At 44.8% G+C, this 17,029-nt stretch overlaps 1 protein-coding gene across 1 annotated transcript; it reads left to right on the top strand.

Annotated features, from left to right (window-relative positions):
* The first annotated feature begins 297 nt into the window (after nt 1–297).
* On the top strand, nt 298–16,773 carry LOC311122967 (tripartite motif-containing protein 16-like). The gene is made up of 5 exons (XM_084197261.1): nt 298–939; nt 12,649–12,870; nt 15,669–15,825; nt 15,951–16,010; nt 16,247–16,773. The coding sequence occupies exons 1-5, from the start codon at nt 349–351 to the stop codon at nt 16,756–16,758; spliced, it is 1,542 nt and encodes a 513-aa protein (XP_084053387.1). The 5' UTR covers nt 298–348; the 3' UTR covers nt 16,759–16,773.
* The last annotated feature ends 256 nt before the right edge of the window (nt 16,774–17,029 follow it).

Here is a 17,029-nt window from a genome sequence, read left to right as displayed (position 1 = left end):
AGTGTATTATAAGGCATTATAAAGGTCATTAAAATAATTATACATATGTTCTTCATAGAAACTGTTATCCTTTATATATTCTAACAACTCACATTTTAAGATTCATTATTTCATTTGTTCCAGGACTCTAACCTAGGAACAAAACTATTTGTCTCCCTCTTCCTGTTGCATGCAGTTCCTCTCTCTCTTCCTCCCTTCTTCTAACCCCTCCCTCCCTCCCTCCTTCTAACCCCACCCCTCTGGCTGAACCAGGAAGTCCATCCCCATCCCACAAACTCTCTTCTGAGGAAACGAAACTGATCTGAGTCTCTGTGTCGTCTGTCTGTGTGAGAGTGAACAACAATCCAAATGGCTCTGCAGGGAGTTCTGCTGGACCAGGACCAGTTCTGTTGTTCTGTCTGTCTGGATCTACTGAAGGAGCCGGTGGTTATTCCCTGTGGACACACTTACTGTAGGAGCTGTATTGAGGACTGCTGGGATCAGGATGTTCTGAAAGGGGTCTATAGCTGTCCTCAGTGCAGAGAGACCTTCACTCCAAGGCCTAATCTGAGGAAAAATAACATGTTGGCTGAGATGGTGGAGAAACTGAAGAAGACAGGACTCCAGGCTGCTCCCCCTCCTGCTCTGTGCTATGCTGGACCTGGAGATGTGGCGTGTGATGTCTGCACTGGGACCAGAAAGCAGAAAGCCCTCATGTCCTGTCTGGCGTGTCTGGCCTCTTACTGTGAGACTCACCTCCAACCTCACTATGAATCTCCTGCTTTCAAGAAGCACAAGCTTGTCAAAGCCACCACACAACTACAGGAGAAGATCTGCTCTGATCATGACAAACTGCTGGAAGTTTACTGTCGTACCGATCAGCAGTGTATCTGTATGCTGTGTACAATGGATGAACATAAAGGCCATGATACAGTGTCAGCTGCAGCAGAGAGGACTGAGAAACAGGTAAGACCAGAACAACTTGTTGGTGACTGTCTGATAATCAAATAATTAAAGATACAGTAGGAACTAAGGCTGTTTGAATATGAGATCATTCAAATGATATCGATCCACGGCAGAACAAATATGAACACAAACCTTGATTATATAGATATGTTAACCCAGATTCTCCAAATGTTTACCATTTTCTAAAGTCAAACACCATCATCATTCGTTATCAAACACCCAATCAGCTCCCCTGTTTTGTGCACTGTTAAAACTATAATAATTCACATAACAACTTAATAATATAATTTCACACACTCTTCCTCAACATTTGAATCCCTATCTTCTATGGGCCCTATGTCACATTACTATACTATTGATCTACTAGACAAATAAAGCTTGATTGCTCATTGAAGAGTGATTATCCACAGAGGCAGATGGGGATGAGTCAGCAGAAGGTCCAGCAGACATTCCAGGAGAGAGAGAAGGACCTGAAGGAGCTCCAACAGGCTGTGGAGTCTCTCAAGGTGAGTATTGTTGACCAGAGGAGAGGCATCATTTCACTTCTCTCCTCCAGTCAGAGAGAGAGAGAGGGAGAGAGGCCCCTATCCAATCCCACTGACGGGAACAGGCTGTCTGGACCCCTTTCAGAGAATAGACTGCTTAATGTAACTGATGGGATATGAACCCGGGTCTACCACAGGAGAAACCAACATCTTGACCGTTACACCAAGAGGACATTCCCTATTGGGTTGAGGGCCGACACTGATTTTGAAGTCGAAGGCGGGGCTACCTCATCACAGAACCTTGAGTAATCATGACTGACTCATGTCCCCTATACATTAACATGGAGCTCTCTCTCTCTCTCAATTCAAATCAATTCAAATGGATTTATTGGCATGGGAAACATATGTTTACATTGCCAAAGCAAGTGAAATAGATAATAAACAAAAGTGAAATAAACAATCAGAAATGAACAGTAAACATTACACTCACAAAAGTGTCAAAGGAATAAAAACTTTCAAATGTTATAACTCAAGTGCAAACAGAGTGAGCCATTCGCCAGACTGAGTTCAGGAGGTGAAATGGAAATGAATGAGGGAAAGTTAAGTGAGGTAGAAGGTGTGGTGATGAGCTCAGAACCAGAGCCTGGCATCAATGGACATGATAAAAAAGAATCTGGTGCAGTAGGAGATACATTGTAGGAGAACGTGGATCCATACCTTTTGGCAGATCCATTTGTAGTTTCAGGGTGGGTGGGAAAGGAGTTGGGTGCAGTTGAATCAGTGAAGGTAACCTGTAGTGGACTTGTGATATTTGTTTGTGTTTCGTTTGGTGCAACACAGACCTGGTGGTGAGCGTGGTGAAACAGAGGAGTCACTGTCAGTCCTTTTGAGTTTTGAGTCTTTACCCGACAAAGTCATGGTAGGATATATCAGTTATCCTGTTAGAGCTTTTGTGGCGAATCCACTGTGCTGATTCAGGTGCAACGTTTATGGTCATGTTGCAGCAGTTTGTAGGAGGGAGATTCCAAGATGTGGGAAGTGTGCAGGAGGGCATGGGATAGAGGATTGTGTAGTTTCGGTCGATAAATTTGTGTGTGTCAACTGTTGGGATGCCCATGTTGCTGGGGATCTGAAGTGTCCAGTGCGAGAGAGGCAGGTTGAGGTGGCTAGAGTCAGAGTAGTGCAGAAGGTGTCGTATACTGAGACAGTGAAGAAAGTAGAGGAGAATGGGTGAAGGGTGAGAGATCCTGAGAGGATCCCTGTGAGTAGTAGATCTGTGCCAGCACAGAGGGATAGATCAACGAGTGATATGTGCTTCAGTAAAGTTAGCTTCTTGCCGTTCATAGCAATGGTTATCAACTGTACAGCAGAAATTGATTGAAATTGAATGTAAATCACAGAAAATAGATGTTGTGGTGGCAGCTGCAGAGAACTATTTGGGCATACAAGATTAGACTTCAGAAGAGTTACAGGGTGTGTTGAGTTGTGGTTTCCTGTCCTCCCAGGCCGTTGGCATGGTGCAGGAGCAGATAGGGTCAAAGTAGTGGAATTGGGTAGTGGGTATTTAATGAGTGTAGGGTTAGTTGGAAGGGTGTTGTGGTATCGAGTAAAAGTTGCTAGTCATTGCTGATAAACAAAGGAGTCCGCTCATACTGAACCTTGATCATAAGTTTATTCATATCACAAGCTTTCAGCATGAGTTACAGGTGTCAAGATCACCCGGAGAGCAACGTCCCAGATTGCAATGGCTGCTCTAACCTCTTCTTCCTCCAGCATATACTTTTAAACAATGTAAAAATATGGGTTGCTCCCTCTGCTGTCCAATCACCTGTCTCCCCTGGGGCGTCACCCTGCAAATGGCTACTTTTGAACTAAGATAAACATTCTTTCAGTTCCACTTAAAAACCATTAACAAAGACATAATCCTAATACACTACAGTGTTTTTTTATTATTATTATAATTTCCCCTTTTCCCATTTTGTGTCACAAAGTATAATGGATTTATATTATAGTCCAGTTGGGGGCGGTAATGCAACATATTGGATGCCAACCGCCGTTAAACACCAAAGAAGAAGAACCGTTACATTATGTCTATGTACAATATTGTAACAATGTTCATGTCTCTCTCATTCATTAACTTTCATGGTAGTTGGTTGTGTGGGTCTCTGGTTATGAATAGGGTGCTGACAGACAATTGTTGATGGATATTATAGAGCTCTGATAAGGACGACAATTGATTACTGGTGTACAGTTTATGGAACAGAGGTAAAGACTTGGCTTCAGAAGCTGGACAGAATCCAGTATATAGCTTTAAGGATATGTATTTGTGCATTTAAATCAACATCTGTATGTGCCTTACTGGTGGAGGCAGGAGAGATGCCTTTGGAAATACAGCGTAAAAAATAGTCATTATCTTATTGGGTTGAAAGGCTGTGAGGTTGAGCATCCCACTGCTACTGTTCTAGATGACTGTTGGGAATATACTAGTAGACAAGGCAGTGGTTTTGGTTGGACAGTTGGAAAGCTTGCTGATGAGAGTGGTTTGAGGGAGTTGGAGGTTGGCCCTTCTGTGGTGATAGGGGATGTTCCTCCATGGTTACTCCCAGACCCTGTTGTTGATCTAACCTTGGTAGAGAAAAGGAAAGATTGGTCAGAAGTCAGTGATATAGTGAAACTGGTTGACAATTACATTGGTAGAAGTTTTTATGCTTTTCTACCACTTTTCACAGATGGATCCAAGGACCCTGATAGTGGGCTCACAGGAGCAGGCGTTTACGTTCCTGAATTTGATGTGCAGATATGTAGAAGACTAACAGATGAACTGTCAGTATACTCAGTTGAACTGTTGGTGATAATAGTTGCCCTCCAGTGGGTGGAGGACGTACAACCTTTTAGAATTATAGTATGGTCACATTCTCTGTCTGTATTGAATAGTTTATCATCTGGTAAATCTAATAGGAGTGACCTGCTATTGGAGGTATTAATGTTATTATGGAGAATTGAGAGAATGGGTTTAGTAGTGAGATTCTGCTGGGTCCCAGCACATTCGGGTGTGGAAGGGAATGAAATTGTAGACCAGTTAGCTAAAAGAGCTTTGAAACGAGATATAATTGATATTAATGTTCCACTGGGTAGAGATGAGGCCAAATGTAAGATCAGAGCCATTTTGATAGATGTGTGGCAGAAGAGATGGTACTCTGAGCACAAGGGCCGGCATTTATATGAATAGTTTACAGTTTTACAGAAAGGTCGATGGACCAAGATTCAAAGGTCAGATTAGGAAGGAAGAGGTGGTGTTTACTCGATTGCGCTTAGGACATTGTACATTGATCTCGTCATTACATCTGGTTGGCAAGCATGTGAATGGTTTGAGTCTGGAAGGTATGGTCGATGATACGGTGGAACATGTGTTGTTCTTTTGTTGTAAGTATGTTGAAGAGAGGGAAAGATGTGTAGGGTCATTGGGGTTGGGGGGTTTGGAAGGGATTTTGGGGATGGGGGAGGGTCTATTAGAAGTTAGTAGGGCTCTTCTTTATTTTCTCAGAAGTACTGAGTTAGGTAGGGGGATTTAGACATGTTCGAAACCGTGATTGACCACACACTCCAGCACAGTAGGTGGCGGCATGCACCTTTAACGTTGGTTTGTGGACCGCCATCATATCATAGAAGAAGAAGTTGGTTGCGTGAGAGTTTTGTTGTTCTTGAGGAGGGCTACTATTCTTTTTTCTTTTGGTTCTTGCGTATTTTCTGAATATATTTTCTCATGGTGGAGGGTTTGTTTATTGGTTTCCACTGTTTATCGTTTAGAGTTGAGGGGGGAGTAGGGGTAGTTTGTTAGGGTGGCGTGATGGCCTTAACCGAGTGGAGAAGAAACGCTGTCACTTCGGGTGCGTTCCAGAGAAAAATGTGTGAAGGAAGTTTTGCTCATGGTCGGCGAACAGGTTGGAGCGGAACATCTGCACTCTGCATCCAGAATGAACAAGGCGGTGGTTGTGTTAATGAAAAAGGTTTGTCTTGTTGCGAGTGGGATTTTTGTGAGGGGTGTGTCGCCTCTTTCGACAAGAGTTGTGGTGGCTAATCTGCCTCCGTTAATTACTTACGAACAGACTGTAAGTAGTTGGTTAGTTTTGGTAAATTTGCAAGTGGTTTTCGTGTGCTCTCGGCTGGGTGCAAAGCGGAATCCGATAAACATGTTGTCTCTTTTCGTAGACAAGTGTTTGTTTCTTAACAAACTTCAAGGTTACGCAGGGGAGGGGTGGAACGCAGGGTTTGCTACCACAGATAGTTTTGGGTGTTTCTAGTGTGGGGATGTAGGGCGTAATGTTAGTGCAGACAGCCGGCAGCGGGGGCTAGGACTAGGCTGGACACAATACATTTTTAACACCTTTTTCTGATAAAACTACTTAATTGCATCCGCCATGGAGCCCAGTTTCATAATATTACCATATGTCCCAGATGCTTGCCGTAGTTTAGAAATAATAGGGCATGTTTCACCCTGCCAGCTCCTATTAGTTGTATTGAGCTCTGTGGCACCAACTCGCCTAATGAAAGTTATATTCCCAGCCCATTGTTCTGCGTCACAATGCCAGCTTCACTATTGTTGGTAATGAGACCAGCCCGTATTAACATTGTAGCTTTACCTCAGGTAACTTATTATTAACAAGGTTATGACTACTTGGTGAGCAAACTCACTGTTCACCAGGGTACACATTGTGGTGACCCACAGTGCTACATATGGTTGGCGCATAGCAATCAAACAATTAACATTTTCTGGTCACGGTTAATCATATTTTCTTTCAGAAAAAGGTGTATAACCTAAACAAAACGCATATCCGTCCTCTTTTTCAAGATGTGGCCGATTTAAACAGCCAGAATACATTTTTTCAATTAAGAAATAACCTTTCATTTTTTTTTTTTTACATTTATTGTTTCTATATTACTGCTGGGTAATTTGATATGTGTCGACATCTGTAAGTTCATAGGCATTGAATTGAGCGAATGCTGCGCAGGTTCACTGAGTTGTAAACTAAATGGATAGGTGTAGCTCATTGATTTATAGATCTGACACAGTTGCTACCTCAGATAATGAGCCTAGCAAGTGTTGTGAATGAGGTATGTAGTACCCACAGAAGGCCACAGGGAGGAGCAAGAGAGCTATAACCCATACAGTTTTTTGCTTTAAACACCCTAAACCTAACAATCAATCAAATGTATTTATAAAGCCCTTTTTACATCAGCAGATGTTACATAGAGTCATACAGAAACTCTAACCCTACATATAACCTATTTTAGCCTTAACCCTAACCCTTAACCCTAATTCTAGGGTAGGGTAGCCTAGAACACGTTGAGAACTTATTTTAGTAATAATTTTACGTTAGTAAATACCATTATAGTGCTAAATAGCATTTATTTTATATATATATAAAAAAAACTATAACTTTTTGCTTTATTAGTCATTTTATTATATATATTATTGCAAGGCAGAACACTTGATAAACAACACATTTGTTTTATTTTTTAAATGTGGTTTGAACTGGGTGTGACCTAGTAACCTCTATGTGAAAGTCCAGCAATTGGCATGGCATAGGTGGGGCAGGTTTGAGACTGATCTACAGAATTTATAAGAAAAATACACTTTATTTCTCAGCTGCCTCACCAATGTCTTTACGTTAATTAATAACTGTTAATTGCTAAATATTTCCAATAGATGGCTGCATAAAACCACAAAGCATTAGTTATAGGCTACAAGCATAAAATAGCATGCAACCAAAGACTATGTCCTATGATTTTCTAAAAAGGTCACTCATTACTTTACAGTTAGCTATATATCTCGTATTAGGCCTATGTTGCTTTTGGGAGAGCAACAAAATATTAACTCTAGCAGGTATTGAACACCGGCCAAATAATCACTAGTCAGATGCGCTAACCTCAACCCTAGTAAACATGCATTATATAAAAACGTTCTTAATATCTGATATTGGGAGTAAACGGTCTCGGAATAGAAAAGACAAAACACTGCATCTTCCAGCCCGCCAATCAATTACGTCATGCAACCCTTGTGGTTAGCAAATCTTCCTCAACATACCCCTCGCTTGTGCGAGAAGGCTTATTGATAATCGTTATAGTACAGAGTGCTCGCTGTCTCTGACGGCTCAAGCTTTTGTAGGGGCTTGTTGATTTGGCTACTTGTTCGAGAAGGCAGAGTGGCTCGATGCTGGTTGATCAATTTGAAAATGAATGTACTAGATAAATACGTTTTTGTCAAGCAGAGGTGACTGAATTAATGTTCAGGCTTATTGATAATCGTTATAGTAATGAAGTATAACTTCAAAACATGACCATAAAAACAGGTAATAATAAACCTGAATCATCATTATATTACTTCACAGTAATGTGTTTTCAGTCCTTCCTTTTGCATTAGCAGTGTGGAAAGGGACAGAAAAAAGCTCAGGCAGGAGTTTTCCTGTGATGGGGAGTGGTGGTGTATCCAGGGAGAGAACTAAACTAATCTTCTGAAAAGTCATTCATTGTCTTATGCTGCCATCTATTGGAATTATTAAGCAACTGCAGTAGTACTGAATAAAGTGTATGTCCTTACTAAGTGTATATCCTTACTAAAGTAGTAATTACTTAGAATTGCAGAATATATGGAGGGGGTACCAGGAGGGATGATAGTAGAGCAGGGTCAAGTGGTGGTGGTACCAGGAGGGAGGAGAGTAGAGCAGGGTCAAGTGGTGGTGGTACCAGGAAGGAGGAGAGTAGAGCAGGGTCAAGTGGTGGTGGTACCAGGAGGGAAGAGAGTAGAGTAGGGTCAAGTGGTGGTGGTACCAGGAGGGAGGAGAGTAGAGCAGGGTCAAGTGGTGGTGGTACCAGGAAGGAGGAGAGTAGAGCAGGGTCAAGTGGTGGTGGTACCAGGAAGGAGGAGAGTAGAGCAGGGTCAAGTGGTGGTGGTACCAGGAAGGAGGAGAGTAGAGCAGGGTCAAGTGGTGGTGATACCAGGAGGGAGGAGAGTAGAGCAGGGTCAAGTGGTGGTGGTACCAGGAAGGAGGAGAGTAGAGCAGGGTCAAGTGGTGGTGGTACCAGGAGGGAGGAGAGTAGAGCAGGGTCAAGTGGTGGTGGTACCAGGAAGGAGGAGAATAGAGCAGGGTCAAGTGATGGTGGTACCAGGAGGGAGGAGAGTAGAGCAGGGTCAAGTGGTGGTGGTACCAGGAGGGAGGAGAGTAGAGCAGGGTCAAGTGGTGGTGGTACCAGGAAGGAGGAGAGTAGAGCAGGGTCAAGTGGTGGTGGTACCAGGAAGGAGGAGAGTAGAGCAGGGTCAAGTGGTGGTGGTACCAGGAAGGAGGAGAGTAGAGCAGGGTCAAGTGGTGGTGGTACCAGGAGGGAGGAGAGTAGAGCAGGGTCAAGTGGTGGTGCGCAGGCCGTGGAGAAAGCGGTGGTGGGGAGGGTTGCAGCTGGGCTACATGAGCTGAGGCAGGTTTCTGTAGTAACAGAGACTCCGGTGGGCGAAGGCTTGGTGGGCTCATCCCAGGAAATATTGCCTGTCATTGGGGAAGAGGCTCTGATCAGGGGGGAAGTGCAGGGGGGCAGAGACTTGGGAGGAGGAGGACGGTACCGTGCCAATGGAGGAGGAGGAAGAGGGGGGGGTTGAGTCTGCGGGAGCGGAGGACAAGGCGTCTCGTTTTCAGACGGCTCATTGGATCCAGAGCTGACAGCCAGTCAGGCTGAGGGCCCAGTATATACGGTGAGAGAACTTTCTAGGTTCCTGATGGAGACTAAAGGGGGAAAAATAAGGTTCTGCTGGAGTCTTATTTGATTGATCCTGGAAGGTTTGTAAGGTCAGTACAACACGTGATGAAGAATGAAGGGTTTAGTGTCCTCTCACCCAGGAAGCGGTATAGGCTGAAAAAAAATGGGTCATGGGTTCTTAAGGGCATGTCTTCAGAATCTGCTTAAATTGATGTTTTTTCTGGCATGGCGGCTTTATGGGCTTCTCTACTGGTTTCTGATTTTGGTGAGTTCCCTCCCACCTCTTATGGAGATTTCACGGTTAGACTTCCTTAACATGAACGGCGGCAAAGACTGGGGGAATATGTAAACCAAAAACATTTAAATGCCATGGCAGAAATCTTAGTGCAGGGGTAGCAAAAGAGGTGTGTAAGGGTAGGTTGTTTGTGTTTAGAGCCCAAATAATGACCTTGTCTTTGCTTTCATAAATGTGTCTGCACCTGGTCCTCTGTAGCTCAGCTGGTAGAGCACGGCGCTTGTAACGCCAGGGTAGTGGGATCGATCCCCGGGACCACCCATACACAAAAAAAAAATATATATATATATGCACGCATGACTGTAAGTCGCTTTGGATAAAAGCGTCTGCAAAATGGCACATTATATTATATTATAGTACAGGGCTCAGTTCTCTGTTTCACCAGAGGGGTTGGAAAAACAGAGTGGGGAAACCAAGAAAATCCCTTGTTTTACGTTTGTCTGATGGGCGGGTAACTTCTGTTGTGGGGAGATGAGGGAGCCTGATGGGTGGGTAACTTCTGTTGTGGGGAGATGAGGGAGCCTGATGTGTGGGTAACTTATTTTGTGGGGAGATGAGGGAGCCTGATGGGTGGGTAACTTCTGTTGTGGGGGAGATGAGGGAGCCTGATGGGTGGGTAACTTCTGTTGTGGGGAGATGAGGGAGCCTGATGGGTGGGTAACTTCTGTTGTGGGGAGATGAGGGAGCCTGATGGGTGGGTAACTTCTGTTGTGGGGGAGATGAGGGAGCCTGATGGGTGGGTAACTTATGTTGTGGGGGAGATGAGGGAGCCTGATGGGTGGGTAACTTCTGTTGTGGGGGAGATGAGGGAGCCTGATGGGTGCGTAACTTCTGTTGTGGGGGAGATGAGGGAGCCTGATGGGTGGGTAATTTCTGTTGTGGGGGAGATGAGGGAGCCTGATGGGTGGGTAACTTCTGTTGTGGGGGAGATGAGGGAGCCTGATGGGTGGGTAACTTCTGTTGTGGGGGAGATGAGGGAGCCTGATGGGTGGGTAACTTCTGTTGTGGGGGAGATGAGATAGCCTGATGGGTGGGTAACTTCTGTTGTTGGGTAGATGAGGGAGCCTGATGGGTGGGTAACTTCTGCTGTGAGGAGATGAGGGAACCTGATGGGTGGGTAACTTCTGTTGTGGGGAGATGAGGGAGCCTGATGGGTGGGTAACTTCTGTTGTGGGGGAGATGAGGGAACCTGATGGGTGGGTAACTTCTGTTGTGGGGGAGATGAGGGAACCTGATGGGTGGGTAACTTCTGTTGTGGGGAGATGAGGCCGCGGCTGTGGAGTTGTACTCTGATTTATAGAGGGCATAACTCTGTGATCCTGGGTGTTCTTTCCAAACTCTCTCTGTCACAGAGAAATCAAATGGACATTTCCCTGGCCTTTCACAAACTCTCAGCTGCCGTCTCTCAGATGGTCTGCCTCTGATTTTTTTTTAAAAAGGTCTGGGAAATTATTGGACAGGACGTGTGTTGCTACTGTACCCTACGGAGGTGGGCTGGAGGGAACCAGCATGTGCTCTGTTGAGGAGGGCTGGTGGTTTGGGGCTGGATCAGCAGCTCTTCATTAACATTTAACATTTAAGTCATTAAGCAGACGCTCTTATCCAGAGCGACTTACAAATTGGTGCATTCAACTTAGGATAGCCAGTGGGACAACTACATCTCGATCACAATAAGTACATTTCTTTAAACAAGTCAGTGCTAGCAGGTGAAATAAGTCAGGTGTTAGTTTTGACAAAAGACAGTGGTAGTAAAGGGTGGGTAGAAGGATTACTATTATACTATTCCAGGTATTCCTTAAAGAGGTGGGGTTTCAAGTGTCTCCGGAAGGTGGTCAGTGACTCCGCTGTCCTGGCGTCGTGGGGGAGCTTGTTCCACCATTGGGGTGCCAGAGCAGCGAATAGCTTTGACTGGGCTGAGCGGGAACTGTGCTTCCGTAGAGGTAGGGGGGCTAGCAGGCCAGAGGTGGATGAACGTAGTGCCCTCGTTTGGGTGTAGGGTCTGATCAGAGCCTGAAGGTAAGGAGGTGCCGTTCCCCTCACAGCTCCGTTGGCAAGCACCATGGTTTTGTAGTAGATGCGAGCTTCAACTGGAAGCCAGTGGAGTGTTCGGAGGAGCGCGGTGACTTGAGAGAACTTGGGAAGGTTGAACACCAGACGGGCTGCAGCGTTCTGGATAAGTTGCAGGGGTTTAATGGCACAGGCAGGTAGCCCAGCCAACAGCGCGTTGCAGTAATCCATACGGGAGATGACAAGTGCCTGGATTAGGACCTGTGCCACTTTCTGTGTAAGGTAAGGTCGTACTCTGACTAGCAGACCTGCGGCTGCCGGGGGGTGGAAAACCCCCCAAGAGTCGGCACAGCAGGCGGGACAAACGTCTCTTAGGCTGCTGGAGAGAGTCATAGGGGAGGTCCAGGAGGCTCTGCCTGACACAGTGAGGATGGGGCTGGAGCAGCCTGAGGAGGGGCCACCACCGTTTCCACCACTGCAAGTGACAGCAGAGACTGGGGACTGGCAGGAGAGTCCGGAGGACTTACTGACTTTTAACACTCTGAGCCTGGGGGAGTTTGAGGAGGTGGGGGTTAAGGTGCTGTACACCCTCAGTGTCAAGGTTAGACACATCAGGAGCTTAGCGGGAGTGAAGGGGCATCAGTGGCAGGGGGTTGTGGGGGCTGAGAGCATGGCAGGGTATAGGTGGAGGGTGCTCTATAAGCTCCCAGTGCTGGAAAGGTCAGGGGTCCTCCAGTGGAGGGTATTACATGGAGCCCTGGACACCAATAGCTGGTTGGCTCGGGTTGACCTGGGAGTTGGGGAGGGGTGTCCGTTTTCTGCAATGACAGACTGTTCATCATGTTTTTTCTGTGTTGCCAGGGTAATGCCATTACTGTTGACGCCTTAGGGTTGAGTTTGAGTTGTACAAAATGATCAACATTGTGGAGATGTTTCAGGAGGTATGGGGGCTCAGGGGGGCTGTCTGTACGGCTGGAGAGGAGGGGTTGGATGGACGGTTGGAATGTGGTGCTGGATGGTGTATTGTACTGTGGTGTTGGGTACTGGATAATGTGATTGTGTGGAGGTTGTGGTGTCACGCAATGTGCTTTTAGGGGTGGGAGTGTTAGTGTAATGAGGATGGCTCATTAAAGTAAGACAAGTCAGTCTCTCTCTCTCTCTTAACAGAGCTCTGCACAGGCAGCAGTGGAGGACAGTGATAAGATCTTTACTGAGCTGATCCGCTCCATTGAGAGAAGGCGCTCTGAGGTGAAGGAGCTGATCAGAGCCCAAGAGAAGGCTCAAGTGAGTCAAGCTGAAGGACTCCTGGAGCAACTGGAGCAGGAGATAGCTGAGCTGAGGAAGAGAAGCACTGAGCTGGAGCAGCTCTCACACATAGAGGATCACATCCATTTCCTCCAGGTAACTCAACTGCCTTGATACATGTGATATGAAATTAAAACTCTCAATCATTTGGTTCTGCTCTCTCTCTCTCTCTCTCTCTCTCTCTCTCTCTCTCTCTCTCTCTCTCTCTCTCTCTCACTGTCTCTCTCTCCAGAGCAGTGGCGGCTCCTGAAAAAATTCTCAGGAGGGGCAATTTTTCTGATGATTTAGGTGACCTACACACATTTAAAAAAAGATATGTCCAGCAACAACATGAAGACAGGGGCAGCATATAAGTCAATACCAGAAGCATTTATTGACTGATCTCAAAAGTGTTGGCTTACCAGGGTTGGTGGAGCCCTCAGTTTCATCTTTGCCTCGCAAAGCTAACTCAAACACTCCGCAAAACTTCACACACTGGATTAGCCGGCTGAGGATGTGGCGGTTCTTGCTAATGTCGTAGTAAATATATTTGTTATAGTGAATATGGAATATGATATGTTGAGTAAAATGTTGTGCTAAGATCTATTTAGGTCAGGAGCTGGTTATAAGTTCTGTTCCTATCCAATAACAATGGACAAAAGGGTCCTATCTTGTCAGCCTTGTCAGCAGGTGGCCAAGGACAACACCCACGCCATAGGCCTCTCAGTTCTTCCAACTCACGAGTTCTTGCTCTGAGGACACACACACACACAAACACACACACACACACATCATCACTGTTAAACACACACACACACACACACACACACAAAAATCCCCTCTCTTAGGCTGAACATTTGAAGACAGAGAACCCGACTCAGAGCCAATGCAACAGTGACAGTAGCCTGGAGGGGACCTCGCCCAACTCATCAGGACCAATCAGAAGATCAGAACTACTAGATTGAACCTACTTCATTTATTGCATAAAATGTCTGCACACAATGTTTCGGGGCTCTCTTCAGATAATAATAATAATAATAATAATAATAATAATAATAATAATAATATGCCATTTAGCAGACGCTTTAATCCAAAGCGACTTACAGTCATGCGTGCATACATTTTTGTGTATGGGTGGTCCCGGGGATCGAACCCACTACCTTGGCGTTACAAGCACCATGCTCTACCAGCTGAGCTACAGAAAGTGGATACTCATGGATGCGCATTGCAATTGTAAAATGTCAACACAATTGGAGACACCACGTCATTTTTGGAGACATGTTATTGACAGTAAACTATTGTAGATGCGACTGCTAACTAAATAAAACATTTTAGCTGGCTAGCTAATCATCTTAGCTAAATGTGGGGCAAACAATTCAGTTATTTACCGTTAATTTGAGGGATTGGGGTGAAAGAAATCGAGTTACATAGTGATACTTTACGATATACTGTATTGACAATATCGCAATATTTTAGCGCTAGTTGGCTGTACCTGCACCAAAACACCATTATTGTTCCTTCATAGCTTGTTCTCAATCTTTTCACATTGGGAGCCAATTTGTTTTCAGCACTTTTATTTCCATGACTGATCAAAACTCGTTCTCATGGCTTTCTGATCCCTCTGCAACAGACATATGGTGCGCAATAAAATCACAGTATCGAATCGCAATACGTATAGAATCATGAGACTCGCAATGCTGATGCATATATCTTATCGTGAGGTTCCTGGCAATTCCCAGCCCAAGTTCATTTGCCACAACAAATCTCTTCGCTAGCAAACGCGATGTCTTCTCCAAAACGGCAATGTGTCTCCAGCAATGTTTACTTTTTTGACGTTCTATGGCATCTCCACTTTCCAAGCATATATGACCACATGTAATATTTTGGTAAGTGATGCAAATAGTGAACTATGTAGGGCCAGGATGTAAAATATATGTAGCTGCAGCAATTTCTCTTATCTGATATGGTAAGTAATGGGGCTTGATTTATAGCTCCCTAAGAGTTTGACGAACGGGTCCGTGAACGCGATTGCAGATATCTTTACCTCTGAATAAACTGCCTTATATTATACAATTATCCACCTTGTCCAAAAGTCTCTACTTTTTCTCCGTTCTCCAGTAAACTTGTTTTATCAACAATAGTAAGGTTCAATGACACAGAAAGCAGTTCAATGTCGGGGTACAGAGTCGCTCTCTTACCAGGATCGCGGTCCGCTCTGACCAGGGTGAAGGTGACCGGCTCCACCTCTCTGTCCGGGACTCTGTCATGCAGTCAAGTCTCCCAGCTGTATTGGGATTACAGCTGCCTGCAGCGTTTTCATTATTTAGTCCGTTCGTAGCGGGTATGTACACGATCAACAAGATCAGTCCAAAACCGAAGATCAGTCCAAAGCAGAATGTTTGCAGAATGTTTGTAAACTAAGTCTACAAATTAAAAACATAAAATAACGCCACACTGCAGGTCGCAACATAGACGCTGATAGCCGCCATTGTCTTAGTTACGTTCAACGTTACGTCACGTATGACGAAAGCGCGTAAGTGCATGCACACAGACACCCATAGAGAATGTATTGAAAGCTTTGAAATGTGAAAAAAATAGATTTTACATGACAGGCTATGAGAGACTTCTGGGCGATTTTCAACCTGACTGAAATCGCCCAAAAAACGGGCGGGGCCATTTGAAGCACGACTTTAGCCTGATTTGACATTTAGTGGCTGGCAGATCAGACGTGAACACTGATAACTGCTGTTGCCGTGATATAATTTTTTATAAATTTATTTAAAAAAATATATAATTTTTTTTTTTTTTTTTTATATAATTGATTAGAAAAAAAATCCCTTCCTTTTCCCGTTTGGCAGTGCGTCGCCCATATCGCCCTATTGAACAAGCCGTCCCTGCTCCAGAGTTATCAGTCTCTCTCCAGTACCAGTGTATCTTCAGACTTACCCAGCATCGTTGTCCGTCCTCTTCAGTACTTTGGAGATGTGAGTAAGACTGTGTCTGAACTGAGAGAGAAACTAGAAGACGTCCTTAAAGGAGAATGGACCAAGATCTCAACTACAGGTGTGTTGAAAATAATAAGAACATCAACTTTAGACCATTGAAAGTTCCCTACTAGTCATATACATGTGGAATATGGTGTGATGATAACATTCCCTCTCTCTGTGAATGTGTTTGTGTGTCTGTAGTGAATATAGTGGAGGTTGTACTGCCTCCAGAGCCCAAGACCAGAGAACAGTTCTTACAATGTGAGTCTCTTTATTCTGAAGTAACTAACAGTCTCTTTTTACTGACACTCCTAACAATTCCTCTAGAAATATATAGCAATAGTAGATCTAATCAAAGACTGGGTATCTATCTGACTCCTCATATTTCTCTGATTTGATCTCTGCTGTGCTCTAATCAAAGACAGGGTAGATACAGTATCTGACTTAACTTATTGATCTAACTCCCCTCATTGGTCTCTGCTCTGCTCTTCTCCCAGATTCCTGTCAGCTCACACTGGACCCAAACACAGCACACACACGCCTCTCTCTGTCTGAAGGGAACAGAAAGGTGACATGTAAAGGCCAAGTCCAACCATATCCTGTTCATCCAGACAGATTCACCAACCATTGTCAAGTTTTGTGTATAGAGGGTCTGTCTGGACGCTGTTACTGGGAGGTGGAGTGGAGTCGGGGGGGTGTTTATACAGCAGTCTCATATAAAGACATCAGCAGAACAGAGACAGATGGTGCATTTGGAGAGAATGACAAGTCCTGGAGTTTAGAGTGTCATAGAGTTGGTTATTGGTTCAGACACAATAATGTTAGGACTAAAGTATCAGGCCCTCAGTCCTCCAGAGTAGGAGTGGACCTGGATCACAAGGCAGGTACTCTGTCCTTCTACAGTGTCTCTGATACAATGACCCTCCTCCACAGAGTCCAGACCACATTCACTCAGCCCCTCTATCCTGGGTTTTGGCTCTCTGGTACTGCTGAGCTGGTTAAACTGTAGTAGTGTCCACATATATACTAGTCATGCTGGTGTAGTCTATAGCTGAGCTGGTTAAACTGTAGTAGGGTCCACATAGATACTAGTCATGCTGGTGTAGTCTATAGCTGAGCTGGTTAAACTGTAGTAGGGTCCACATAGATACTAGTCATGCTGGTGTAGTCTATAGCTGAGCTGGTTAAACTGTAGTAGGGTCCACATAGATACTAGTCACGCTGGTGTAGTCTATAGCTGAGCTGGTTAAACTGTATTAGGCTCCACATAGATACTAGTC

Source organism: Coregonus lavaretus, assembly GCF_964263955.1.
Source record: "Coregonus lavaretus genome assembly, contig: HAP1_SCAFFOLD_1239, whole genome shotgun sequence".
NCBI lineage: Eukaryota > Metazoa > Chordata > Actinopteri > Salmoniformes > Salmonidae > Coregonus > Coregonus lavaretus.
This window is presented reverse-complemented; position numbering and strand designations above follow the sequence as displayed.